Below are 24,345 nucleotides of genomic sequence, written 5' to 3' on the forward strand. Positions count from 1 at the left end.
GGAGGACGCAAAGATTCTCCCACCCTTATCTCCGTTTCCTAGGAAACGTGGACTCCGCGTTCAACTCCCCGTCGCTGCCCTCTTGACGTCACGGTCCGGACAGGGGGGCGGGGCGAGTGCTACCGCCAGGGGCGGGGTGGCGCGGGCCGGCCGGGCTGTGCACCTGCGCCTCGGCGGTCCGCCTGGGGCATCATCCCCGGCCCGCCTGGCCCCGCCATGGCCAGGCCGCAGAGGACTCCGGCACGCAGTCCCGACAGCATCGTCGAGGTGAAGAGCAAAGTAAGGGCCCCTCCAGCCCCGGCTCCGGCCTCGGCCCTAGGCGCTTCCGATTCCCTCATTCTCCCCTTCCTGGCTCCTTGGTCCCCACCACCTTTTTCTCTCCTCCATCCTCCACGTCCCATTCTCCGGCTCTTCTTCTCGCTTTCCCCCATCCATCCTCCTTCCTTCTACTGCCGGCCTCAAGAGTCCCTCTGTGGCCTGGGTACCTGAGGGTGGGGAGAAGACCTTGGACAGCGTCCCTTGTACTGGGTGCAAGGCTGCAGCTGTTGTGAAGCCCCCCTGTCTTTCTCACCCCTGCCACCTTCGGACCTGTGGTGAGAAAGGGCACGGACTCCATCCTAACCCCTCCCCGCCCCCCCACCCCCACCCCGGCCTCCAGTTCGATGCCGAGTTCCGACGCTTCGCGCTGCCCCGCGCTTCGGTGAGCGGCTTCCAAGAGTTCTCTCGGTTGCTGCGTGCGGTACACCAGATCCCGGGCCTGGACGTGCTGCTTGGCTATACGGATGCTCACGGCAACCTACTGCCCCTCACCAACGACGACAGCCTGCACCGGGCCCTGGCCAGTGGGCCCCCGCCGCTGCGCCTGCTAGTGCAGAAGCGGGGTGAGGAGGATGGGGTACAGTGGGCAGCCTCTGTGGGGTAGGGTGACAGGGCAAGTCTACAAGGGTTAGTCCATGCCCAGTGTGCCCAGGCTTCACCCTCTGCAGTCCCTGCCCTTGGCCTGACCTCCAAGTGGCAGGAAATAGCTACAGTGCCCCCTTCCTCAGGCAATTGGCCTGATGGAAAAGGGCTCAAATGGGAAAGCAGGGTGTCTGATCTCAGCGTCCCCCTCTCCTGCAGCAGAAGCTGATTCCAGTGGCCTGGCCTTTGCCTCCAACTCTCTGCAGCGGCGCAAGAAAGGGCTCCTACTTCGGCCAGTGGCACCCCTGCGCACGCGGCCACCCCTGCTAATCAGCCTGCCACAAGATTTCCGCCAGGTTTCTTCAGTCATAGATGTGGACCTACTGCCTGAGACCCACCGACGGGTGCGGCTGCATAAGCATGGTTCCGACCGCCCCCTGGGTTTCTACATCCGAGATGGCATGAGTGTGCGCGTAGCTCCCCAGGGCCTGGAACGGGTTCCAGGCATCTTCATCTCCCGCCTGGTACGAGGGGGCCTGGCTGAGAGTACAGGGCTGCTGGCAGTCAGTGATGAGATCCTCGAGGTCAATGGCATTGAGGTAGCTGGGAAGACCTTGGACCAAGTGACAGACATGATGGTCGCGAACAGCCACAACCTCATTGTCACTGTCAAGCCAGCCAATCAGCGCAATAATGTGGTGCGTGGGGCATCTGGGCGTCTGCCAGGGCCTCCTTCTGCTGGGCCTGGGCCTGCTGGGCCTGATAGCGACGATGACAGCAGTGATCTGATCATTGAGAACCGCGAACCTCCCTGTTCCAATGGGCTGTCTCAGGGGCCTCCGTGCTGGGACCTGCGCCCAAGCCGCCTACTTCCTGATGCCCGCAGCTCTCTGCCCTCCCTGGATGATCAGGAGCAGGCCAGCTCTGGCTGGGGGAGTAGCATTCAAGGAGATGGTAGTGGCTTCAGCCTCTGACAGGCAAAGATGCAGCCCTTGCCCTTCCAGGCTGCTGGGACATGGCAGGGACTTCCCCAGTGGGGTTTTTTAGCTTGCTCATGGAGCCCTCTCAGTCTGGGGAACATTAAAGGTTTTCTACAAATGCAGTTATGGTCCTTCTGTTTCCCAGCCCTGGCCTCCTCCTTGATCCCACAGTCTTGCCTTCTGGCCTGGACATGAGGCAGGAGAGGAGGAGTGATAAGGGCAGCAAAGAAACCTTCCTGTAGTCAAGCAGCAGGAGGGACACCAGGCTTGGCATTTCTAGGGTAAGAAAAGCTCTTATGGAAACAAACCCCACTGTGTACAAAAGGTTTAATTTTGACAAAGGGGTTAAGAGGCTGGGATGGCCCTTCCACAGCCACCAGTGACTGGGAAGAGTGCTCTGGGGATACTGCCCACCCCACTGCTCCTGTCTTCGAACTCCACTCTATGATGGGGCCCAGTCCTGCCCTTTACAACCATGTAGCGATCCTCAGTGAGACCCCTGACTCTATCCCCATAAAAGGGCTCAGGCATCCATCTTCACAAAGACCTTGGGGCGGGAAAAGATCTTGATGGCCTCCTCTACCTGCACCAGCTTCTGGTCCAGCTCAGCACGATGGCTCTGGGCTCTCAGTGAATCCGCCCCAGCAGGCAGCAGCACCAGCTCACGCAGCAGCTGGCTCTGGCCTACAGAGGCCCCAGGAACAGTAAGTGCTGGGCAGGGGTGCATGGTCCCCAGTGGGTTCCCCATCCAGCTCCCTTTGGCCACATACTCACTCTGGAGCAGATTGCTCAGTGTCTCCAGCCGCTGGTTCTCAGGCATGCAAGTGTGGCCAGGGGGCATGGCCGGGTCCGGCTGGCTGTGCTGACAGGCCTCAGCCTCCTGCCGCCACAGATCCCTGCGCTCCAACAAGCTGCGATGCAACAGACTCAGGATTGATGATCCCAGGGCAGATGTTGGCTCCCACCCACCATAAGCGTCCCTTACCCTGGGTGTTGGGCAGTAGGACCTACTAATGGGGCACGTGACCCTTCTGTGTGGCGTTGTAGTGCTCCTGGGCCTGCCGCTGCTGCTCCAGCACCTGTGCCAGCACTTGCAGCGAGCGAGAATGACGCCGGGGGGCCCTCTTGGCAGTGCAAGCATTGTGGGTAATGAAGTCCACACTTGGGCCTGGGCCCTGCAGGACATGGCAAGCGTGATGAAGTAGACAGCACTGTGTTGTGCCCCTGAACCTCCCCAGGATCCCTGCCCTACCTCCCAGCCCTCACACATCCTCTCACCTTAGCATTGGGACCTGGTGGGGTTAGCTGGGGACGGGGGATGCGGGGTGGTGGGAACCCAGGGCCGCAACGGGAATGTGCCCGCAGGAAGTGGGCAGGCTCTGTCCCAGAGGCAGGGCTGGGCTCCTGTAGGTCAAGGCATAGCAGAGGGATAAGTCAGGCTGAGGTCAGGGTCTCAAGCCATAAGACCAAGCCTCTGCCCTTCCTGCCTTTCAGGATCTTTCTCTATCACCAGTCCTCTGGGACTGGCCTCCTTCGTCTTGAAGGAGCACTTCTCCTCATCAGCATTTAAACATGTGTGTTTCTCACATCTTTAAGAAAACAAATACCCCTCCTTCTATCTCAGTCCTGGCTTCAGCCACCATTTCTTTTTTCTTTCCTTCCTAGCCAAGATTTCTGGCTCTGTCCCCACCAAGGTCACCAACAGCTGGTTTCCAAGCCCTTAAATCCAAGGTCACTTCCCTGGTCTCATCGTCCTCAGCCAGATCCTCAATAACTCCTGGGTCTCACTCCTGATATCCACATCTGATTCTCCATCTGCTTGCTGGACACATTCCCACTCCCTGCGAGTCCCATAAATGCTTCTGATTCAACACATCCACATATGACCTTATTGTCTTTTCTCTCAATCCTGCCTCTCCGTCTCAGACCCGTGGATAGAGAAGTGGTGCCACCATCTACCCAGATAGAATCCTACCACCATACATACCCCTGCCCCTGCCCTTCCCATTGTCCTTAGAAATAAAGGTAAGAAGGGGATTATGTGGCCCTTTATGATGTGGGTACAGGTGACTTCTTGGCCTAACCTCACTCTCTTCTTCCCTCACGGTGAATTGAACACAGCATCCCCACTGCCCACACTGCCTCTGGTCTTAGGACTTCTATCTGTGAGGTTCCATCTCTATAGAATGTTCTCCTCCATTCTCCCCTGGCCTAATTCCTACTTGCCCCTCAGAATCACCCAGCCATCATCACTTCTGAGAAAGCCCCCCAGCCCCACTCTGCAGCAGAACCAGCTATCTCTTAGTCCCCTGTTACCTTAGTTCCCTGCGGTTTTCCACCCTCCTCATAACTCAGATCAGAGTATAATTGCCAAAAAGATGGGCAATACTGGGCCTCCCTGGTGGCACAGTGGTTGAGAGTCCGCCTGCCGATGCAGGGGATACGGGTTCGTGCCCCGATCTGGGAGGATCCCATATGCCGCGGAGCGGCTGGGCCCGTGAGCCATGGCCGCTGGGCCTGCGCATCCGGAGCCTGTGCTCCGCAACGGGAGAGGCCGCAACAGTGAGAGGCCCGCATACCGCAAAAAGAAAAAAAAAAAAAAAAAAAAGATGGGCAATACTTCTGGCTGCCTGAGGCAGGTACCTGCAGCTGGGCCTTGACGTGGGACTCCACTTTGTCATACTTGGGTGAGCGCCAGAGAGCCTTCAGGGGCCTGGACTGGTCCTGCTCCCGGCTGTGCTCCTGCTCACGGAAGCGCCTCTGGATCTCCCTGATCCGCCTCAGGTTCTCCTTCTCATGGTCTTTAGGGTCCTTCCCTGGGGAAAAGATGTTGCCAGGCTCTGCCCTACATACAGCCCATGCAATCCAACTCACAGCAGTGAACACACAGGCCCACACCCTGCCTCCCACAGAAAGATCTCCCTGACATCTCCATCTAAGTCCACCTCGTCACCTTGTTCCCTTCCTCACACAGTAATTATCTTCTTCTATTCCTGATGATTTTCTACATGTTTTATTGCGAAGTATACCATTAATCATCTTGCATATCATATTCACCACTTCACTTGTTTATTGTCTCTCATCTTGATTCGATGATGCGCTTCTCCAACCTTGTTTTCCTAGCACCTATAGGGCCTGGCACACAGTAGACACTCAAGAAACAACCTTTCATTGATGCATGAATTCATGAAGCTGAGCTATGGGTTTTCTGGGGGATACCTCATCTAGTCCTCTCCTGCGAGGAAGAAGAGAGGACTTCTATAGTCGGGGAAACTAACACTCAGAGAGGTAAAGCCTGAGCCTTCCCCAGGGAAGGAGAAGCAGCTGCTTTTGATCTCAGCTTTGACTTCAGACTCGCCTCGTCCCTTCTGTCCAGAACTTACTCTTGGGAGAGGCCCCTGGGCCTAGGGAGATACCCCCGAGCTGCAGCAGCACGCCACCCACGCCGCGCCGGCCACGCTCCAGGATTTCTCGGGCTCCGGGACCGATGCGGGGACCGCGGGGAGGGGTGGCATCTAGGTCGGGGTCCGGAGTCAGCAGGCCCAACTTCAGCGCGCTTCCCTCAAGGCGCCCTTGGGCTGAGAGGCCAGACGGGGCGGAGCGCGGAGTTCAGTGGTGGAGCTGGGCCCGACCCTTGCTCTGGCTTCGCCAGGGTGAGGCACCCCACAACTCACCCGAGGCCGGCCGCCGATAGGAGTCAGGACAGAGCGTAGGGTCTGGGGGGATGGGCCCCGAGATGCGGGACGGACCCTCGCACATGCCGCCGTCGTCCTTCTGCAACAGTGCACCGAGGCCTGCCGGTACGCACCTCCGGCCCCGAACCCCCTCCCTCAGCCCAGTCCGGTCCTCCCTGGACCCGGGCCCTGACCCCAGCTGTGCCGCCCTGCCTGCGTTCCCGGCCCTCGCCCCGCCTCCCGACCCTGGCCTGCGCTCGCCACCTCCGCTCTCAGCCCACTTCCCTGCCCCGTTGGCAGCCCCTCACCCGGGCAGGGGACTCACCCGAGCAGTTTCACCGCCCATTGCCGCCACCCGACCTCTTTGCTGTTGCCAGGTAACAATGGTTTCCGTCCCTGAGGTCAGGGGCCAATGCCCCTGGCGCAAAGCCTTCTGGGGCTTGTAGTTCCAGCTGAGGGTGGGGCCAGACCGGCTGCCAGTTGCCCTTCGCAACCCGGCCCTTCTCCGGGGTCAGCTTACGGTCTACCAGTTTAGGGTCCGCCCTCCACCTCCCACCCCCCACGTCCCCCAAGCAACCGTCGAGGATGCGCTGATCCTCCGCAGCCATGGCCTCAGCAGGGGCTGAGAAGCGGCCAGGGGCCCAAGAGGGAACAGCCTTGGGGCAGTTACAGCTTACGGAGGTGTCTGGTGGCCATGCGCAGAATTCTGAGGTGACCATTAGGCTGTCTAGCCTTCAAACACTTGGCCACAGAGCTTTAGGAGACCAGCTTCTGTGCAATGACCCCCTAACTGCCAGGACAGGCTCCACAGGCTGGGAGGGGCATGGGCTGGTGCCCTTCATCCATATTTGGTATCTAATGGTTGATCCCTGTATCCTTTGCCTGGCTATGGTGACCAGTTACCTATGTGTCACCTCTAGTGTCCAGTTATGGGAGACCAGTGCCTGGTGCCAGCCCATGAAACCTGCCAAACCCAGGGTGAAGACAAGTGTCCAACAGGGCCAGTCTCAGAGCCAAAGATCCAGGAGGAAAGACTCAAGCTGGAGGAAGAGAGGCACAAGCCAGAGGTGCAGGCACTAGAGGAGAGAGGTCCCAGGCCTATGGCCACCATTGTGAGGACCAGTCATGGTCTGAAGAGGAAGCCAGTCAAGTGAGGGGGCTTTCAGAGGGAAGAAGCTGAAGGGCTGGGGAGGTGGAATGGGGGTGGATTCTGTAGGATTCCTAAATCGGGCATTCCTGCAGTGTACATACTTATCCTTTGCCACCACCATCACTCCTCCCCTCTTCTGTCCCTCAAGAGCTCTGATGTAGGGAACATCCAGAGAGGGGGTCTCAAAGCCTTGTAAGGGACTGAACTCATGAGCTCTTGGCCCCTGTCCAGCCCCGGGCCCCACTGACCAGGAAAGGGACAAGAATCTGGGTGGTAGGCAGACAGGGCTATTCCCTAGGACAGGGCACAGGAGCCAAGGCTGGTGGCTGGCTCCTCAGGCCTTCTTGTCCCCTAGCCTCCCAGGACCTAGTCACCAAGCCCATCCTAGGGCTGAAGCTGAGCTGCCACAGGGGATGCCGCTGCAGAGGGAGGAGCGGGAGAGTAGCCAGAGTGAGCCCTCGCCGTCTGCCAAACAGCGCAAAAAAGCCAAGAAGCGCAAGAGTGTGGGAACCCCAGTGCTCCCTGTGGTGGCCAGCACAGTGTCTGCGCGCTCAGAGACCTTAGGACTGGAGCGTGAGTGGCATTCCCCGGGCCTTCCTTTTATCCCCCGCCTGCTGGACCCCTGACATGGCACAGCTTGGCGCTCCAGCCCCTGCCCTGCCCCGGGTCCTTGTAGGAAAGGCCCAGCGCCTGCGACCCCTGTACCGGTACATCAACTATTGCAACCCTGAGCTGAACCAGGCAGGGGAGGGGGACAGGGAGGCCGAGGCTGAGGTGAAGCCTGAGTCGGAGCTGGCCCTCGTCCCCTGAGGAGACAGGTGCGGAGCAACTGCAGGCCTTGCTGCCCATGGCAGGTGAGCTGGGCTCAGGCCTCGCTTTGCCCTGCCCCAATATGTTCATGACCCCCACCTACACTCTGGTTCCCCTGGGAGAGGAAGCTGGCGAGGAGCCTGGGGGTTTGCCCAGCCTGGGGGCCAGCGGTTGCCTCAAGGCTGAGATGCTCAAGTCAACTCAGGTGGACACCAGCAAGATGCTAAATGTCTGCGCTGCCCCACTTGTACCCCCCCTCTCTCCTCAGTACAAGTGACTGTCCTGCCCCACTGGGGGCTCCCCTTCTCCCAAGCCTGAACCAGAGCAGCAGTCTATGGCCCTAGGCACTCAGGTGGAAGAGGGGATTCTGCCCCTGCCCCTACTTGGGACCTTGGGTTTGCCAAAAATAAATGTTTTTCCTTTTCTCAGACTGTGATTCTCCAAATAAGATGCCTGAAGAGGGAGAGGCTGGGAAGGGTGGAGGATTCCCCAGTACAGCGAACCGGATTGCCCAAGAACTTGACAGAAACATAGATTCCTGGGCACTACCCCAGACCTAATTGAATCAGAACCTGCAGGGGCGGGGCCTGGTTCTGTGCATTTAAAACCTCCTCAGATGAACCTGAAGGTCAGACAAGATAACAGTGGGGATGGCAAGGCGGGTGGTAAGGAGGAATTTGGGGAAGAGAAAGGAAAAGGACTGTCAGGTCACGGGAAGCGGGTGCTTGGCCTTGCTCCCTGTCTCCCAGGGAAGGGGCCTGCATTGATCTGACCTTGAGGGGACCAACACTTGGAATCCTCCTTCTGAGGTGGCAGAGTTCATTTGCCTGTCCCAAGCGGGGCAGCTCTCACAGCTGGACCAGACTTTGCCCCCAGAGTGGCCCCTGGTGACAGAGGAATTGGTGCCTTTTTCTGGCAGGCGAGGGGTGGTGGTGGAGGTGAATGTTCTCTTTGGACCCCTGTGGCTGAGCCACTGGATGACTGTGGCGTCTCATCCTCAGGGGTCTCTGGGAAGAGGGGGCCAGTGCTGGCCATTTTGGAAAGCCCCTATCCTGCTGCCTCCTGGTCCTCTTGCATGTCCCTCAGACATCGTAAACGCAGGGAATTCCAGATTAAATGGATTTCTCCTCCCTCCAACCTGCTTTTCCTCCTGTTTCTCATCTACACAATTGTTCAAGCCAAAATCCTGATATCACCCCAGACCCCATCCTATTCTTTGCTCATTGACTCCTGCCAGCTAATCAGGCATCAAGGCAGGTGAATCTACCCTCTCAGAGAATCTCTCGGACACCCTAGTCAGCACCCTTGCCTGGGACACTGTCATCTCCAGGTGAGAGCTCACTAGTCTCCCTGCCGGTGGGCCCTTGCCCCACCAACCCACCCAATGATTCTGCTACACACATTCCTGAACCCCGATGGTGTTGCTCCCCCTCTAGCACCCTGCTCCTTTTACCCCAGCTACCTTAAAACTTTTAGTGGCTTCCTGTAATTCCCTGACCAACTACACCTTTTCTTACCTTCCCCCTCTGCCTGTGGGGCTTCCCCTACCTAAAATGCCTTTATTTCTTCACCCTCAACCTGGCTAGTATACTTGAAGACTCACGGCGCCTTGCTTCCTGCTGAGCCAGGCAGCACCCAGTGCTGTATTGCCCTGCATTGTAGCATCTACACGCTGCTATCACTGTGGGTTATACAACTATTTCGGGGACTAGACTGTGGACTCCCCAAGGCATGTGTCATTGCACCGCATCCACCTAACAGAGGGCCCCCATGAAAGGCACCAAGATAAGGAGACCAAGGTGGGGAGCCAAGGAAGCTGCCGAGAGGGACAGGTTAGGATCTGAAAGGCTGAGGCCATCCAAAGTCTAGGACCATATGGGGGGCCCCTGGGATAATGGCCTGGCTATCCAGGAAGGGAGGGGGTGGGCAGGCCCAGATGGAGGAAGTAGGAAGAAAATGGGCACAATCCCAGGCTGTTCCCTCCTTTAGGGGTCACTTGGATGCTCACTGGCCCCATGACAAGGCCTCAGGGCGAGCCGTGGGGTCAGGACATTTATTCTTTTTGCCCACGCTCCTCCCTCAGGGCAGTGACTTGACTGAGCTAGGAGATACCTCTACAGGGACCATGCAGACTGAAATGTTGCCCATAGGGATGAGCACGAATTCTCCAGGGATTTTAGAGATAACGGAGTTTGATCTCCTGACTTTATGGCTGAGGAAGCAGAGGGCTGCAAAGAAGTGGCCTTGCATGAGACCACACCCTGGGGCCCAGGGAGGGCCTGCCCTTTCCGGAGCCCTGAAGATCTCTGAACCTGGGGGCTCTCTGGCTAAGACCTGACCCAAGAAGGCTGAGCATCTGCTTTCTCTGTGTGGTCTCCAGGGCTGGAGGTGTCGGCCAGGCCAGCACTGATAAGGAAGATCTGTTCCTATCTCCTCACAGGTGACGTAGGAAATACTCAGTAACCACAGAAGAATCAGTCTGTTTCCCGGGGTCTTATTCACTTGACAGGCTTGTCTAAGCAGGGTGGGTGATAGCAGCCACAGAAAGGAACAAGACACCACTACCACTCCTAGAAGCTCACTCTAAGTGTGCAATGCTGAGGCAGCGTAATTCAAGGAGACGTGATACGGAAGGGCTGAGGACCAAAGCTGTGGCGCCACAGGTAGTGGGGGTGACTGCCGCTTTGCCTGCAGGAGTGAATAGGCAGCTCTCCAGCTGCTTCCTGAAGGAGAGAGTTGGGTGGCCTTCCAGAGGATATGCCAGGGATGAAGCCTCACTAGTGTGGAAGATGTCAGCCCCGTGTAGGAGGGCCGTTTAGCATGGCTGAAGCAGAGGCCTGGCTATCACACCAGGCTGGGTGAGACTGGGAGGGATAAGGAGGGGTGTAGGCAACGAGGGATCTTGGCCTGACATTTTGGCGAGGTTGCTTGGGCATCAGCGTGAAGGGCCGAATAAGGAAGGGAAAGACTGGGGACAGGGAAGCGAGGAGGCTGCTGCCATTGTCTAGGTGAGTGCGAAGCCTAGATTTGGTTGGGGGTTGGAAAATAAGCAACAGGTATTCTGGAAGTTCTCTTCTGCTTGCTGTAACAGAGAGGAAAAGCTAACTGCATTTTCATTGGCTTGGAAAAACTTTATTTTGACCCAAGGAAGATCCTGAGATTTGGGAAACAGGTCCTGGGAGGTGATGCTGACTTCCTCCAGGAGGGGGAGCTGCAGGACAAGCCTGGAACCAGTTGACTGTCACCTCTGGGAACCAGAACCCTGCTGGCTTCCTTGGGAACAGGCATCTGGGTCACTTCATGGTACCTCCCCTCCCCGGCACCAATCCAAGAGATACATGGTGGTAAAGATGTCTGAGGGATGGCCATGGACCTAGGTTCTGCAGAGTACCAACAGAGGACCTGGGTCCTCAAGAGTAGCTCTGCCCTAAGCCCATGTACAGTCGGCCCCAGGACTTGGTCGGAATCCATCTTTGTAAACCAGAGGTTTTGTTGCAGAGTCTTATAAAACCTAAGTGCCACTGTGGGTCAATAACATGGCCCTTTCTTAAGTAAGAGCATCTGAATCGGATGCAGGATGCATGTGCTTTCTTGGTCAATACCCAAATTTAGGGGGGATCTCAACATCCTATTAACACACAGAAGGATGACCTGGGGCTGAGCCGGGAGGAAGGGAGCAGCTTCTCCTCCTTCACCTCTGCCAGCATCCTGCCTGGTGGGGTTCTCTCTACAGTCCACCTACTAGTTCAGGCCAGGCTGAGATTCCTGCTGTAGAGAGGAATGAAACCTGGATGAGGACCTGAGCGGGGAGGGGCAATGCCTGGGCACTCAAGAGTCTTGAGATGCCACAAGCACTAAGGAAGGAGTAGTTCAGGGTCAGGCTCTGTAGTCAGAGGGCCCTGACCAGGCTCCTAGCTCTGTCACTTATAACTTACAGGAGGCAAGTAACTTTGCCCCTCTCTGCTCTGGATAACGGGAATATTAATAGTAGTACCTCGTAGAGTGGTTTGGATATTAAACGGAATAATACACGTGAACCGTCTATCCCAGGGGCCCCAATATGCAATAAGTACACCCCAACACTAGCCACTGTTATTTTACCTCACAAAGACAAGGTCTGTAACCAGGACAATACAGGAAAATAGGCCTGGTGACTCCTATAAAGGGTGCCAGGAGGAAGAGGGAGCCCTCTCTGAGCCTTTCTCTTTCTGGTGAGGAGTCCACAGCAGGCCAGAAAGAGGGAAGATTAGAGAAGGGGAAAGTTTGGTCCAGACTTAATTCTGGCAGAGGAAACAAAGGGGTAGATGTGTCCATTCCCATGGTCCTGCCCCACCTGCCCCTGACTGACAGGGTTAAAAGCCTCTTCCTGTGGGGAGAACAGGTGAGTAAAAGCAGAGCTGGAGACTGGCTGGCTAGGCCAGGCAGTGCTCGGCTACACCCCGGCTACAATGCTTCCGAGGGGCAGCGCCTTCCTCCAGTTCACCCCGTCTAGCCTCCCTGGGGCCACTCCTCACCCCTCCTCTCCCAGGGCTCCTCTGGAGCCAACCCCTTGGTTTCGAGAACAGAACCCTTCCTGACCTCCAGCCCAGGGAGACCTCAAACTCTCCCACTATCTCCCCTTAAACATCAGGCCTGGTTGGCCCCCTGAAGTCTTAAGTCCTGTTTGCTGAGGAAAGACTTCTTGGAGGGCTCCTGAGGGATTCAGCTGCAAGGGAATAAGCCAGGAGATGAGGGCAGACAACGGTAGGAGCCTGTGTGTCCCGCGAGATAGTGATGGATCCAGAGCAGGTCAGGGCTGCTATGGAGCCATGAGGAAAGAGAAAAATAGAAACAAATCTACAACAATCAACAAGCCTTTCATTATTAAAGAAACCCAATCTACCAAACAAACAACCAACAACCACATGTCACAGTGTCAGACTTTCGGATTTATTAACATTTATCAGATGTCCCAGAGCTCTCCCTTGTCTCCTCTCTGCCAACTCAGGGGCCCTCTGCCCTCGGTCAACAGCCCTTGAGAGCTCATCTACTACAGAACCCCTCCTCCCTGCCAGGGAAGGGGCAGCCTGGAGGCCGGAAGGGCTTGGTCACATGGGAGCGAGGGCAGGTGCAGATCCCCGAGGGATGACTTCGTGCCCTCACCATTCCTGAGATGCCCCAGCCCAGGACGGGCATGGAAACAAGGCCTCTTGTCATTTCTCCTCAGGCCTGAGGAATCAAGCCAAGCTGGCTCCTTGCTGTGCTTTCGCATCCAGTTAAGACCACAAATAGGCTGATGAAGCCCCCAAGTCAAGCCTTTGCTGGAACTGCTCACACACTGGGGGCAGCTCCGCCCTGTGCAGTGTGCTGGCCCTCTCAGCCATGGCAATCGGAACGGCACCGCCTCACCAGTCTGAGGAGTAAATGAGCACTGGAGGGGGCGCTCTCCTGGGGCCACCTTCGGATTCACCCGAATTCAACTCTGCCCAAGCTGACCTATCAAATGAAAGACACTGTGCTATAACCAAGCCCTCCCATCACAGCTCCTCCCTCGCCCTCCGCCCCGTGGCAGGGAGCCCACGTGCAGGCTCACAGGTTATTCCGCTGGAGCGCCTCGCACAGGTTCTGGTTGGCGTCGGGCTCCTCCGCCAGCACCTCCACAGCCTCCCACTCCCCGGATCGGCTCGACCGTTTGATGGCGTCCACCACGCTCTGCATGTAGAGCCCATCCTCGAATGAGGCGGCCATGGAGACGGGGGTGTGGTCCCACGTGCGGCGGTCCCCCTGCCCCTGGAAGGACTGGCGCAGGGCCTGCACCATGTAGACCATGCCCTTCAGGTAAAGCAGCGGGACATCCTGGGGGCCCTGCTCGGGGAGCCCCGTGCCCACGGCCAGCGAGTCCCTCAGCAGCAGCTCCTCTTGTGTGGCAGAGTTCTTCTGCCCGTAGAGGTCAGCTCCCCGGGCAACAAGGCGTCCCGCAGAGCCCACCACCATGACCTCGTGCACAAAGGCGCCTGGCATGTTGAAGTTGAGTGTTACTGTGCTGCACACACCCCCGCCCATGAGCATCTGGAAGAAACAGAAGTCATCGCTGGTGACATGCCGGATGCCACGGATGGCTGCATTCTGCCTCACAAAGGTCTTGAGCAGCCCATGTACCTTCTCGGCTTTCTGGCCAGTCAGGTGGGTCAGCAGGTCCACAATGTAGGTGCCCATGGTGTGCAGGCCCCCACCGCCCATGAGCTCATCACAGATCCAGCCGTAGTTGGGGCTGAGCAGGCTGCCCGAGTAGACGCGGGCATCACAGATCATCACTGCACCCACGTAGTGCTCGGCAATCAGCTGCTTCATGCGCACGAAGGCAGGCAGGAAGCGCAGCACGTTCCCCACCAGGCTCATCAGCTGCGGGTAGTAGCGTGAGGCTGTCACCATCCGGAAGGCATCCACCGAGGTTGCTGCCTTCTCACAAACCACATTCTTCCCAATGCCTGAGAATAAAACACAACAGGAAATCTCAAAGCTCCAAGGGGTTTACACTGGGAAAAGAAAACCCATTTCTGGAAGGCAGGTGACTCAGGAAAGCCGCCTCTGAGACCAGGTGGTGACCTGGGACAAAAGGAAAGGTGATCAGCTTGGATGAAAATGGTACCCAGTGACTGGGACTAGAGAAAGAGTTACGGGCTTGAGAAAGAGAAGCAAGTTCTTAAAGGAAAAATGAAAGTAGAGGCAGAAGGTGCAAACCAGGAGTGAGAGGTAAAGCGAGGTGGTACAAGGTTAACTTTATGTGTCAACTTGGTCAGGTCATGGTGCCCATCAAATACTAGTCTAGACACTGCTGGGAAGATATCTTTAGATCTGATTAACATTTAAACCAGTAGACTTTGAGTACAGCAGACTACCCTCCATAATGTGGGCAGGCCTCAACTCATCAGATGAAGGCCTTGAGAAAAAAGACTGAAGTTCCCTGAAGAGGAAGGAATTCTGCCTCCGGATTGCCTTCAGACTCAAGTCTGCAACATAACCTCTTGCTGGAATTCAGATTTGCTCTGCAGATTTCAGATCTGTCAGCTCCTACAATAGCATGAGTCAGTTTTTAGAAAATAAATCTCTACCTCCCTCTCTCAATATACATCCTCCTGGTTCTGTTTATCTAGAGAACACTGCCTAATACAAGTGGGCTGGAGAGGTGGTCATGCTTCTTGGACATGCTTATGTACCTTTATGCATTTATTAGATCATCATCTTGGGGTAAGAAAATCAAATCAATATTCTAGGGGATGAGCTTAGCACTCTCAGTTGTAACTGCAGAAAGGGCTCTAAGATTCCTTGCAGATTGTCCTCTGAAAACACTGGTTCAACAAGTTAGTGTAGTCATAAGGCCCGAAAATGCTTGGCTCCAGGAGGAGGGGAAAGGGAGAGAAAACATCCTTTCTGTCTCATGCCTGTTCTGAGTACATCGCAGCTGGAATGCACCCAGAGAGCAAAACAAAGCTAGACAAAGCCCTGAAGAGAGAGACCAAGAGGACGGAGCAGCTCCCACACGAGGAAAACGAAGGGATCAACACTCCTCCACATCATGAGATGAAAGCTCATGAGGGTACGAACAGCCACAAGACACCAACTCCTGGAATATTGCTGTGAGCTTGGGATGGTTCAAGCAGAAGAAAGTCTTATGCTAATACCTTCAACAGAAAACTTACAAAGCCCAAGAAGTCGTATGGACTGGACACACACAGGTTTTGCAAGCTAGGGAAGGGTGAAGACATCCAGTTATTCCACTACTCATTCCACAGACACTGCCCTTGGGGTGCAACTCAAATTCCACTACCTCAATTCACCCAAGAAGTCATGGGCTTCTTGAGGGAACAAGCTCAAGGGTCTGGTACAGATGGCAGAATAAGGGAAGACTTCATGGGGGAGTGCCGCCAGGGTTATCTTTAAGGAAGCAGATGTTCCAGGGAGCATAAGGGGGAAAGGACACCCAGGCAGGAAACTGCATGTGCAAAAGCACTGAGGAAAGGGCTGGGATTCCTAAAGTCCTGAGTGAACACCAGGAAACAGGTTGGAGGGTCTACACAGGGTCTATAAGAAATGTAGGAAATTGGATAGATAGTTGGTAGCATCACTCACAAAGACATTCAAGGTGGTGGGATAGGTTTGGGGTTGGAATCCCAAACTGAGCTCTTGAAACTCCCTTCCCTGAGTTTTCTCCATCTCAGTCAATGGCGATTCCATTCTCCCCGTTTCTCAAGCCAAAATCACGGATGTCACTCACATCCGTCCCACTTTCAATCATCGATAAATCCCGTTGGCTTAGCTTTCAAACTACATCCAGGATCTCACCAGTTCCCACTACCACCACTGCCACCTTCCTCATCCAAGTCACCACACTTTTTTGCCTGGATTATTGCAATGGTAACTTAACTCGTCTCCCTCAGTCTTTTTTTTTTTTTTTAATAAATTTATTTCATTTATTTATTTATTTTTGGCTGCGTTGGGTCTTTGTTGCTGTGCATGGGCTTTCTCCAGTTGCGGCGAGCAGGGGCTACTCTTTGTTGCGGTGCGCGGGCTTCTCATTGTGGTGGCTTCTCTTGTTGTGGAGCACGGGCTCTAGGCACGCAGGCTTCAGTAGTTGTGGCTCGCGGGCTTAGTTGCTCCGCGGCATGTGTGATCTTCCAGGACCAGGGCTCAAACCCATGTCCCCTGCACTGGTAGGCGGATCCTTTATCACTGCACCACCAGGGAAGTCCGGCTTCTTCTTTTTTACATTTTTATTTAATTTTTTATTTTAATAAATTAAAAATATTTATTTATTAATTTAGGCTGCGCTGGGTCCCAGTTGTGCACATGGGATCCTCGTTGTGGCCTGTGGGATCTTTTTTTTTAGTTGCAGCATGTGGAATTCTTAGTTGCAGCATGTGGACTTCTTAGTTGCAGCATGTGAACTCTTAGTTGTGGCATGCAGGATCTAGTTCCCTAACCAGGGATTGAATCTGGGCCCCCCACGAATGCGAGCATGGAGTCCCACCCACTGGACCACCAGGGAAGTCCCTGAGTGTAGCTTCTTCTGATGGACTTGGATTCTGTTCACACATGCTCAGGAGGCGAACTTGTCTGGCCACCTTGCAACAGAAACAATGGGGCCCCAGGACAGCTGACTACTCAGAAAGGGCCATTTATTGGTGCCAAACTCGAGCTTTGGAGCCACTTTGGGATTCAAATTTTGGTTCTCTCGCTTGGTTGCTGCATGACCTGGGACATTTCTAAACCTCTCTGGGCTTTGGTTTACTACACTGTAAAAGGAGAGTCACATCTACCATGCAGGGTAGAACAGTAAGTCAAATGAGGCAGGATATGTAAAGTGCTCAGCCCAGCACAGCTCTGTCAATGGTACATTTTATAACCATCACCACGGGAGAGACCCAGCAGATGTCATAAATACAGGGAAAAAAAGGTCCACTGTGACTCAGATTTTAAGACTCACACAGAAGCTACATTTTCCAGGCCAATAATATCAATGTTCAATATTTTGAAAATTTAATATTTAAAAAGAAGTTTAAAGATCAACATGAACATAGATGAGTTTTCTTATTCTATGTGCTGTTTATCAGGCCTCTCATAGAGTTAGGCCCAGACCAGTCCTTCGGAAGCTCACATCCTGACAAAGCCCACAGGAGATAATCTGGTGCCTTTGGCCAATCCTTCCAAGCTCCCCTCACTTCCTACCCTCCCCCCTGCCACCCTGACCCTCAAGAACCCCACAGAGCATTTGCCATCTGCACATATGGGATTCTCGGGCATGAACTCCCAGTGTTACGAAGCTCAGTGTTGCGGCAAGGAGGAACACATGTAGATCAGTAGCCTATGACCTAATTCAATCTCTTCACTTTACAAAACTCTTGAAATCTCCTGCTCTTCTCTAAACAGTAACGAAAGCTTTACAACAGGCACTGGCAGGACAACAGGAGAATGGCTAGCCAAGCGTTACATGCCCAAGGCGGGGAGCAGCGTGGAAAAGGCAGGGGGCCAAGGCAAGGGGAGAGGCCCTTGCACAGGGGTCCAGAGCTGGACCTGCAAGGAGAGTAGCCCCTAACTGCTATCACTATCTGCTCTTGGAGGGTCTCCAATGCTTCCCCACACTTGTGGGATTTTAGGATTAGGGACAGGAGAATCACAATACTCGGTGAGAATCTGGCCACTTGGCTGCAGCTCTGGCCAACCCAGAGGTTTCCTGCTATAACTATGCACAGCAGGGGTTGGGGTGGACACTGCAATGTGGGGAGGAGAGGAGGTGGGCTGGGAGGAAAAGGATTCCTGTGGCTGCTGAGAGTTTTGTGGTGATAAAACTAGAATAAGTAATATCTACTTCATGCCACGAGAGGCCAGGGAAGGGGAAGAGGCCTTCCTTCTTGAGCCTGAACAGTAGAGAGCTTTTGAACTTGGGACCCAGTAGTATTATTAGTGTGGGAGCTAAAGGCCATCTTGAGTTAAACCAGGCTCCTGCAGCCCAGCTGCACAGGTCCTGTACCTTTAGGAAGACTGGTGTTGCCTTGAAAGACATGTTTATTTAAGTTTATCTAGCTTTCCTGTTAGGAAATCAACGAGATATTAGAGAAGCTGAAAACCACTTTTGTCTCTAGGGAATGGGGAAAGCGAGGGCTATTAGCTCAGATCTTCTGGAGGCTGAACAAGTTCCAGACTGCAAGCCTCTCTCCAGCTCATACTCCCCAGACGACCTAGGAGTAAAGTGCCCTGAGAAGCTGCCCCAAACCACCTCTTTGTTCCTTAGTAACGCACCACAGGTTCACAGCTCTGGGACAACACCGCTGTTTCCCTCTTTAGAGGTGTGGGACTAGACAAATGATTTCAAACAGCAGGGAAGAAAAGCAGCCCCAGAAAAACCACTACTTTTATGTTTTACAAAATCCATGGATTCTGCCTTTTTTTTTTTTTAAACAAAGAACGTTCTGCTACTTAGAAAAGTAAGTTTGAAAGCCACCAGACAGAATCACTGCTGCCCACAGCCCAGTCTCTCCTGGGTCATAAGCCCCTGTCAGCTCCCTGAGTCACACCAGCAGACTGGGCTTGCACAGGTAGAATTTGTGAACACTTCCATCCAAGCAGTGTGCCAGGCCCTGTGCTAAGCTCAGAGGATACAACATCAGGCATGATCTCTACTTTCAGACAACTTACAGTTTAGTGGGAGAGAAAGCCATTAATCAAATTATCCTATGAATACACGTAGAATTGCACTTGTGATAAATGCAATGAAGATGATATTAATGTTAATATGAAAGATATAGCAGGGACCTGATCTGGACTGGGGGTCAGGGAAGGCATCCCAAGGGACTGGTGTTCTTGAGATTAAATTATCTGGGTCAGGCTGCTTGAGGAATGATCCCTTGTTATCTTAAGAACTGGGCACAGAAGCTTACCTTTTAGTGACAGATTTAAGAAAACATTCAACTATGGCAAAAATGGTGGGGCACTTTGTACATTAAAATTTTTCTGAACCACTTCTAAACTGAGAAATAAAACATTAGAGTCCCTCCCTCTCCTTTAAGGAATTCATGGGAAAGCCACATGGATGAAATCTGAGGTGGAAGAAAATGAAAAGTCAAACAAAAGTAGAAAATAAGACCCTGAGAAAACCATAATTCAAAAAGACACATGTACCCCAATGTTCATTGCAGCACTATTTACAATAGCCAGGACCTGGAAACAACCTAAGTGTCCATCGACAGATGAATGGATAGAGAAGATGTGGTACATATATACAATGGAATACTACTCAGCCATAATAAGGAATGCAATACGGTCATTTGTAGAGACGTGGATGGACCTAGACTGTCATACAGTGTGAAGTAAGTCAGAAAGAGAAAACCAAATATTGTATATTAATGCATACACGTGGAATCTAGAAAAATGGTACAGATGAACCTATTTGCAGCGCAGGAACAGAGATGCATAAAGAACAGATGTGTGGACACAGTGGGGGAAGGAGAGGATGGGATGAACTGGGAGATTAGGTTTGACATAAGTACACTACCATGTGTAAACCAGATAGCTAGTGGGAACCTGTGGTATAGCACAGCTCAGCTCGGTGCTCTGTGATGAGCTAGATGGGTGGGATGGGGGTGGGGGGGTGGAAGGGAGGTCCAAGAAGGAGCTCCTTCCAGAGCTTCACATTACAGGAGGAAAGAATGGGTCCTGCTTTTGAGGCATTAATTTAAGTACAGTCCTCCAGGGACTTCCCTGGTGGCAAAGTGGTTAAGAATATGCCTGCCAATGCAGGGGACCTGGGTTCGAGCCCTGGTCCAGGAAGATCCCACATGTCACAGAGCAACTAAGCCTGTGCGCCACAACTACTGAGCCTCTGCTCTAGAGTCCACGAGCCACAACTACTGAGCCCGCATGCCGCAACTACTAAAGCCCACGCACCTAGAGCCCATGCTCCGCAACAAGAGAAGTCACCACAATGAGAAGCCAGCGCACCACAACTACAGAAAGTGCACGCGCAGCAAAGAAAACCCAACGCGGCCATAAATAAATAAATAAATTTATATTTATAAAGATATATGTGTGTGTGTGTGTATATATATATATATATATATATATATATAGTCCTCCAACCTACAGAAAAGTGTTTCACATTTGAGATGACTTAGAATGCTTAGTTTCATTTCTAAGCTACATTCAACTCGGTGAACACTTACCTAACGGACATCCAGAGGAGATGCCTACCATTTATTTTTGATGTGAATTTAACTTAAACAAATCTCTTCCATGTGGGACAACAGGAAAGCCTGGCTTTCCCTTGTAATGTGATGCCAGTGTCTTTCTTGGTCAGTACTCAGAGGCAGTCATGTATCATGCTGGAAAGGCTGAATGATACCCTCATTTCACAGGGGCCCACACAGGTTGAGAGGGACAGAAATGGGGTCAGAAGTGGGGTCTGATGTCAAGGTCAGTTTGGTGCTCTGCCTACAGCAGTTCGTGTACTCACATCAAGTCCTCTGGGAAAACTGGAGGAGTTCTCATGGCCTCTTCCATAGAAGTTAAAATTAAGACAGAATTCTCACTTAAAAAAAAAAAGAAAAAAGAAAGCAAGCACACAGGGAGTCAACTTCATGGTCACAACAGGCTCAGTGACTCCTTTGGAGCCTAAGTGGGCAGTGCCTGAGGGCAGGTCCAGCTGACAAGGGCTCTCCCAGCCCAACCAAATTGGCCCTGTGGTCATGTACCTGCAAGAACAGACCAAAGACCCTCATTCATACCCTCCTCCTTCCTGACAACAGAGACGTGGAGAGAAGGCTGATGGCCTTACTTCACTAAGGGCTGGGATACAAGACCCCAGAAGCTTCTGGTCATCCCTGTCCTTCCTGTTTATATTAAATGGCCCAAAGTCCAATGTTTTCCTGTACCAGGAAAACAGCAGGCTTGGGCCCAAAGAACTCTGGGGTTTCCTCTTTCTCCTTACACAGCTCAGAAATGGCCTCTGTGGGACCCTCAAGTTCAAGAAGGCAACCAGAGCCTCTAGCACTCTGCCTCTGCACACACCCGGCCTCACCAACCTGCATTCATGCCACAGGGAACGGCGAGAAGTCAAGTGACCATGGTAGCTTGATTCCCTTGAACCAGCCCTCTGTTAAAGTGTTGGCTTAAGTCTACTTCTAAACCCAATCTGGGAGCGTTATCTGCCCTAAAAATCTAGGGCCAGTGAATAGCTCCAATGTCACACATCCTCAGAGAGAGCTCTCTGGAAAAGACAAACCATCTATAATTTTTGGCCAAAACTTACACGCTCTAAATCAACAACCAGACAGACTATTCCTGCTCACTTCAGTGAACACTTATCCTCTCCAACCCACTGGGCTAGAGGTGACAGACACTCTCTTATCCCCAGACTATGGGAGAGACAAGCAGCAGAGCCTTGGACCCTCCACCATGGTAGTGGCCAGAAGGAGTGGCGGTCAGCCTCACGGCATATCAGTTCCTGGACCCACAGATCTCTGACTGCATCAGAGAGACACCTGGCTCCCATCACCTTATATAAAACAATTACTCTGTCAATTAATTATATGCTACCTGAATTGTTACTTAAGTCTTTTCTCATTTACCTTGCAATGTGTGTTACTTCTAGTCTCTTCAACTGGACTGTGAAATCTGAAAGCAGAGATAGCTCCAATCCAACACTGCTCTGAATGTCAAGAATGACATCAGGACAGTGCCTAGCACACAGGAGACATTTTTAAAAAAACTGCTGGATGAATGTTTACTGGTTTGTTTCCCTATTAAATTAGATTCTGATTCCTATATAAGACAAAGAGAATAATTTTTCTACAGTTGACAGGAAAGAGAAGCCCAACAGGAACTGCAGGAGAACAGCGCACCAAGCCATGCCCAGCCAGGGGCAGGAGGTGGCCGAGCAAACTATTTCCGGAGGGAGCAGAGATGTGAGCAGGCTGATCTGTGGATCCTGTCAGGGGAACCCAGCACTGTCAGAGAGCCTTCCCACCCTCTGGCATACAAAATTGCAAAGCTTGGCGGGAAGGGTGTGTGCTCAGTCTAGTCAAGGACTGACAAAATATGAGAAATGGCAGCCTTGATACACATCCTCTTCTCCTTTCTGTGGTGCTGCGTGCCACAGAAATGGAAGAACAAATGCATCAATCACAGCCAATTCCCCAGTGCCCAGGTCTTTGAACTCTGACTTCACAGAGGCAAACTTTACAATGCCTGAAATGTAATAATCTCTAGCCCCTGCGACAGGCCAACTCCAAAGACATTTGCTTCATTTTTGCTCAGGGATTTACTTATTGGATGTGGGGAACGCTGCATGTCTCCCAGCCACTGGAGCATTTCCTCCCCCAGCCATAAGGCCTCCCAACGTGCCCTCCCTCAGCACTGCTTCAGGGATGAGTGCTGTCCCAGACCCAGGCCCAAGAAGGACCACCCAGGCCCAGAGGAGAGCAGTGTCACTCAAGGACCACTGAGAGGGAGGCGCAATCTGCCCTTGCTGTGGCCTGACTGTCCGTACCTAGAGCCTTCACAGATATCTGTCGGGTAAGCGGAGGGGGGATGTTGATGCACACCAGATCCACGTCTTGATGCAGCAAGACGTCATCGGTCCGGCTGGTGTAGAAGGTGATGTTCATCTCCTCGGCAAGCTGCTTCGCCTCCTCCTCGGTCTTCCCCCACAGGGCCTCCACTGTGAACCCTTCTGCCCGCAGCAGCGGGACCAGAACCCGGGCAGAGCTGCCAGTCCCAAACACGCCCACTCCGGGAAGCATCTTCATGCTGGCTTCTCCGTTCACCAACTCATCTCCTCACAAGAGTCTCCAGCATGAGTACGACCATCCCACTGTCCTGGTCACACATGGCTCCTGGAACAGCAAGCAGGACACTGGCTGTTAGTGGAGGGCACTCTCAGTTGAGGCTACTTTCGGGGCTGATTCGGAAGCAGTAAGTTCTCTGCCACAAAAGACCAATGAAATATTGCTCCAAACTGAAACGCTGCAGAAGCTTCTCCCATGGAGACTTAAGGATATTAGCAATATCTATCTACTAGGAGGAGGAAGGATGAAAAATGAGTAAAGCTAGGTTCAAGTTTCTGTTCTGTTACTTAATTTTCGGTGTGACTCTGGTCAAACCATTTAACCTCCAGGGCCTTAATTTGTACAAGTTCATGATTCTATGATATTATATTACAGAAGAAAAAGAAGAAAAAGAAGAGTGTTATTACAGTAAAAGACGAAAGAGAACTACTTAGGTGCTATACACGTTATAATTTAAAAGTTAAGGGTAGCAAGCATAGGAAAATGTTCACTAGAAACCAAAAATACCCCCAAAAAAATTTCAACTACCAAACTGGCAGCAGCAGCAGCAATAACAAGGATATTTAGAATGAAATTTTTTAAAAAATTTATTTGTTTTATTTATTTATTTTTGGCTGCATTGGATCTTCATCGCGGTGCGCGGGCTTCTCATTGTGGGGCTCGGTAGTTGTGGCACACAGGCTTAGTTGCTCCGCGGCATGTGGGATCTTCCTGGACCAGGGATCGAACCCGTGTCTGCTGCATTGGCAGGCGGATTCTTAACCACTGTGCCACCAGGGAAGCCCAGAATGAAATTTTTTATATAAAAATATCCATGCTAACGTTGACTAAAAGAGTGAAAAATTGGGAAATGAGATAGATGTTCAATAACAGTAGTGGGTTAGATTAATAACACTACGGAGCCACTGAAACTCATGAGTAGAAGGCCCTCAATGACCTGAAAGACATCACCATGTATTCACTGAAAAGACAGAAAACAGTATGTGAAGCATGATAACAATTTTGTTTAAAACAAAACCAGAAAAAGTACAAAAGGTGTATGTATGTATGAGAATATACAGGATATCTCTATCAATAACCATACTCCATACAGAGGACATAACACAAGGACCTGAATTTAATAATTACTACTCAAATTGATGGGATTGTGGATGATTTTTGTTTTCTGAACTTTGTCAAATTTTCTACAATGAATGTTTCTTACTTATTATGGAGTTTTTCCTTCTGATCACAAGGGTTTATAAGAGGAAATAAAGAATGAGACCAAACAAAAGTCTGCTTGGAAACCACAATGAGATTTAGGTGTGTGCAGGGTATCAGGTTTCTCCACACAGCACTCCCTCAGCTAAACCAGTGGTCCCCACTCTAGCTGTGTATAGAGTCACTGGTGACCCCAGACCCACGGAATCAGACTGTGGGGATGAGGCTATGTCACCATCACTTTCTTTTTTTTTTTTTGGTTCTTATTGTATTGTGGTAAAATACACATAAAATTTACTACCTTAACCATTTTT

General features: G+C 52.5%; 4 protein-coding genes across 14 annotated transcripts in view; 2 read left to right on the plus strand and 2 right to left on the minus strand.

The window, feature by feature from the left end:
* The first annotated feature begins 168 nt into the window (after positions 1 to 168).
* PARD6A (par-6 family cell polarity regulator alpha) lies at positions 169 to 1,969 on the plus strand. The gene is made up of 3 exons (XM_060083446.1): positions 169 to 279; positions 659 to 881; positions 1,120 to 1,969. The coding sequence occupies exons 1-3, from the start codon at positions 217 to 219 to the stop codon at positions 1,872 to 1,874; spliced, it is 1,041 nt and encodes a 346-aa protein (XP_059939429.1). The 5' UTR covers positions 169 to 216; the 3' UTR covers positions 1,875 to 1,969.
* A 223-nt stretch (positions 1,970 to 2,192) lies between these two features.
* Positions 2,193 to 5,947, minus strand: ENKD1 (enkurin domain containing 1). 3 transcript variants are annotated; one of them, XM_060084151.1, is made up of 8 exons: positions 5,880 to 5,947; positions 5,555 to 5,654; positions 5,264 to 5,458; positions 4,524 to 4,696; positions 3,159 to 3,284; positions 2,892 to 3,055; positions 2,655 to 2,791; positions 2,193 to 2,564 (listed from the first exon to the last, which is right to left on the minus strand). In XM_060084151.1, exons 1-8 carry the CDS (start codon positions 5,898 to 5,900, stop codon positions 2,404 to 2,406), a joined length of 1,077 nt encoding a protein of 358 aa, XP_059940134.1. In that variant the 5' UTR covers positions 5,901 to 5,947; the 3' UTR covers positions 2,193 to 2,403. The 3 variants fall into 3 exon arrangements, with proteins under 3 accessions (XP_059940134.1, XP_059940136.1, XP_059940135.1); XM_060084153.1 differs by having other exon boundaries at positions 5,555 to 5,674; positions 5,880 to 5,926; XM_060084152.1 differs by having other exon boundaries at positions 5,555 to 5,688; positions 5,880 to 5,918.
* A 213-nt stretch (positions 5,948 to 6,160) lies between these two features.
* Positions 6,161 to 7,791, plus strand: C19H16orf86 (chromosome 19 C16orf86 homolog). Its single transcript, XM_060084154.1, is given in 6 exon segments — positions 6,161 to 6,265; positions 6,475 to 6,704; positions 6,853 to 6,861; positions 7,060 to 7,277; positions 7,381 to 7,508; positions 7,510 to 7,791. Coding segments are annotated over 6 exon segments (972 nt in total).
* A 4,630-nt stretch (positions 7,792 to 12,421) lies between these two features.
* GFOD2 (Gfo/Idh/MocA-like oxidoreductase domain containing 2) overlaps positions 12,422 to 24,345 on the minus strand; it is a 37,983-nt gene continuing 26,059 nt past the window's right edge. For 7 of the 9 annotated variants that reach the window (XM_060083628.1, XM_060083624.1, XM_060083623.1 and 4 more), the window contains 3 exons: positions 22,534 to 22,879; positions 13,087 to 13,981; positions 12,422 to 12,989 (listed from right to left, as the gene is read on the minus strand). In XM_060083628.1, coding sequence (XP_059939611.1) covers positions 12,899 to 12,989; positions 13,087 to 13,981; positions 22,534 to 22,792 — 1,245 coding nt within the window. In that variant the 5' untranslated portion in view covers positions 22,793 to 22,879 and the 3' untranslated portion in view covers positions 12,422 to 12,898. Of the gene's footprint in view, positions 13,982 to 20,499; positions 20,575 to 22,533; positions 22,880 to 24,345 lie in introns of those variants that run through there. The other 2 variants (XM_060083631.1, XM_060083630.1) reach the window with 2 other exon arrangements.

Source organism: Mesoplodon densirostris, chromosome 19 (genome assembly GCF_025265405.1).
Source record: "Mesoplodon densirostris isolate mMesDen1 chromosome 19, mMesDen1 primary haplotype, whole genome shotgun sequence".
NCBI lineage: Eukaryota > Metazoa > Chordata > Mammalia > Artiodactyla > Ziphiidae > Mesoplodon > Mesoplodon densirostris.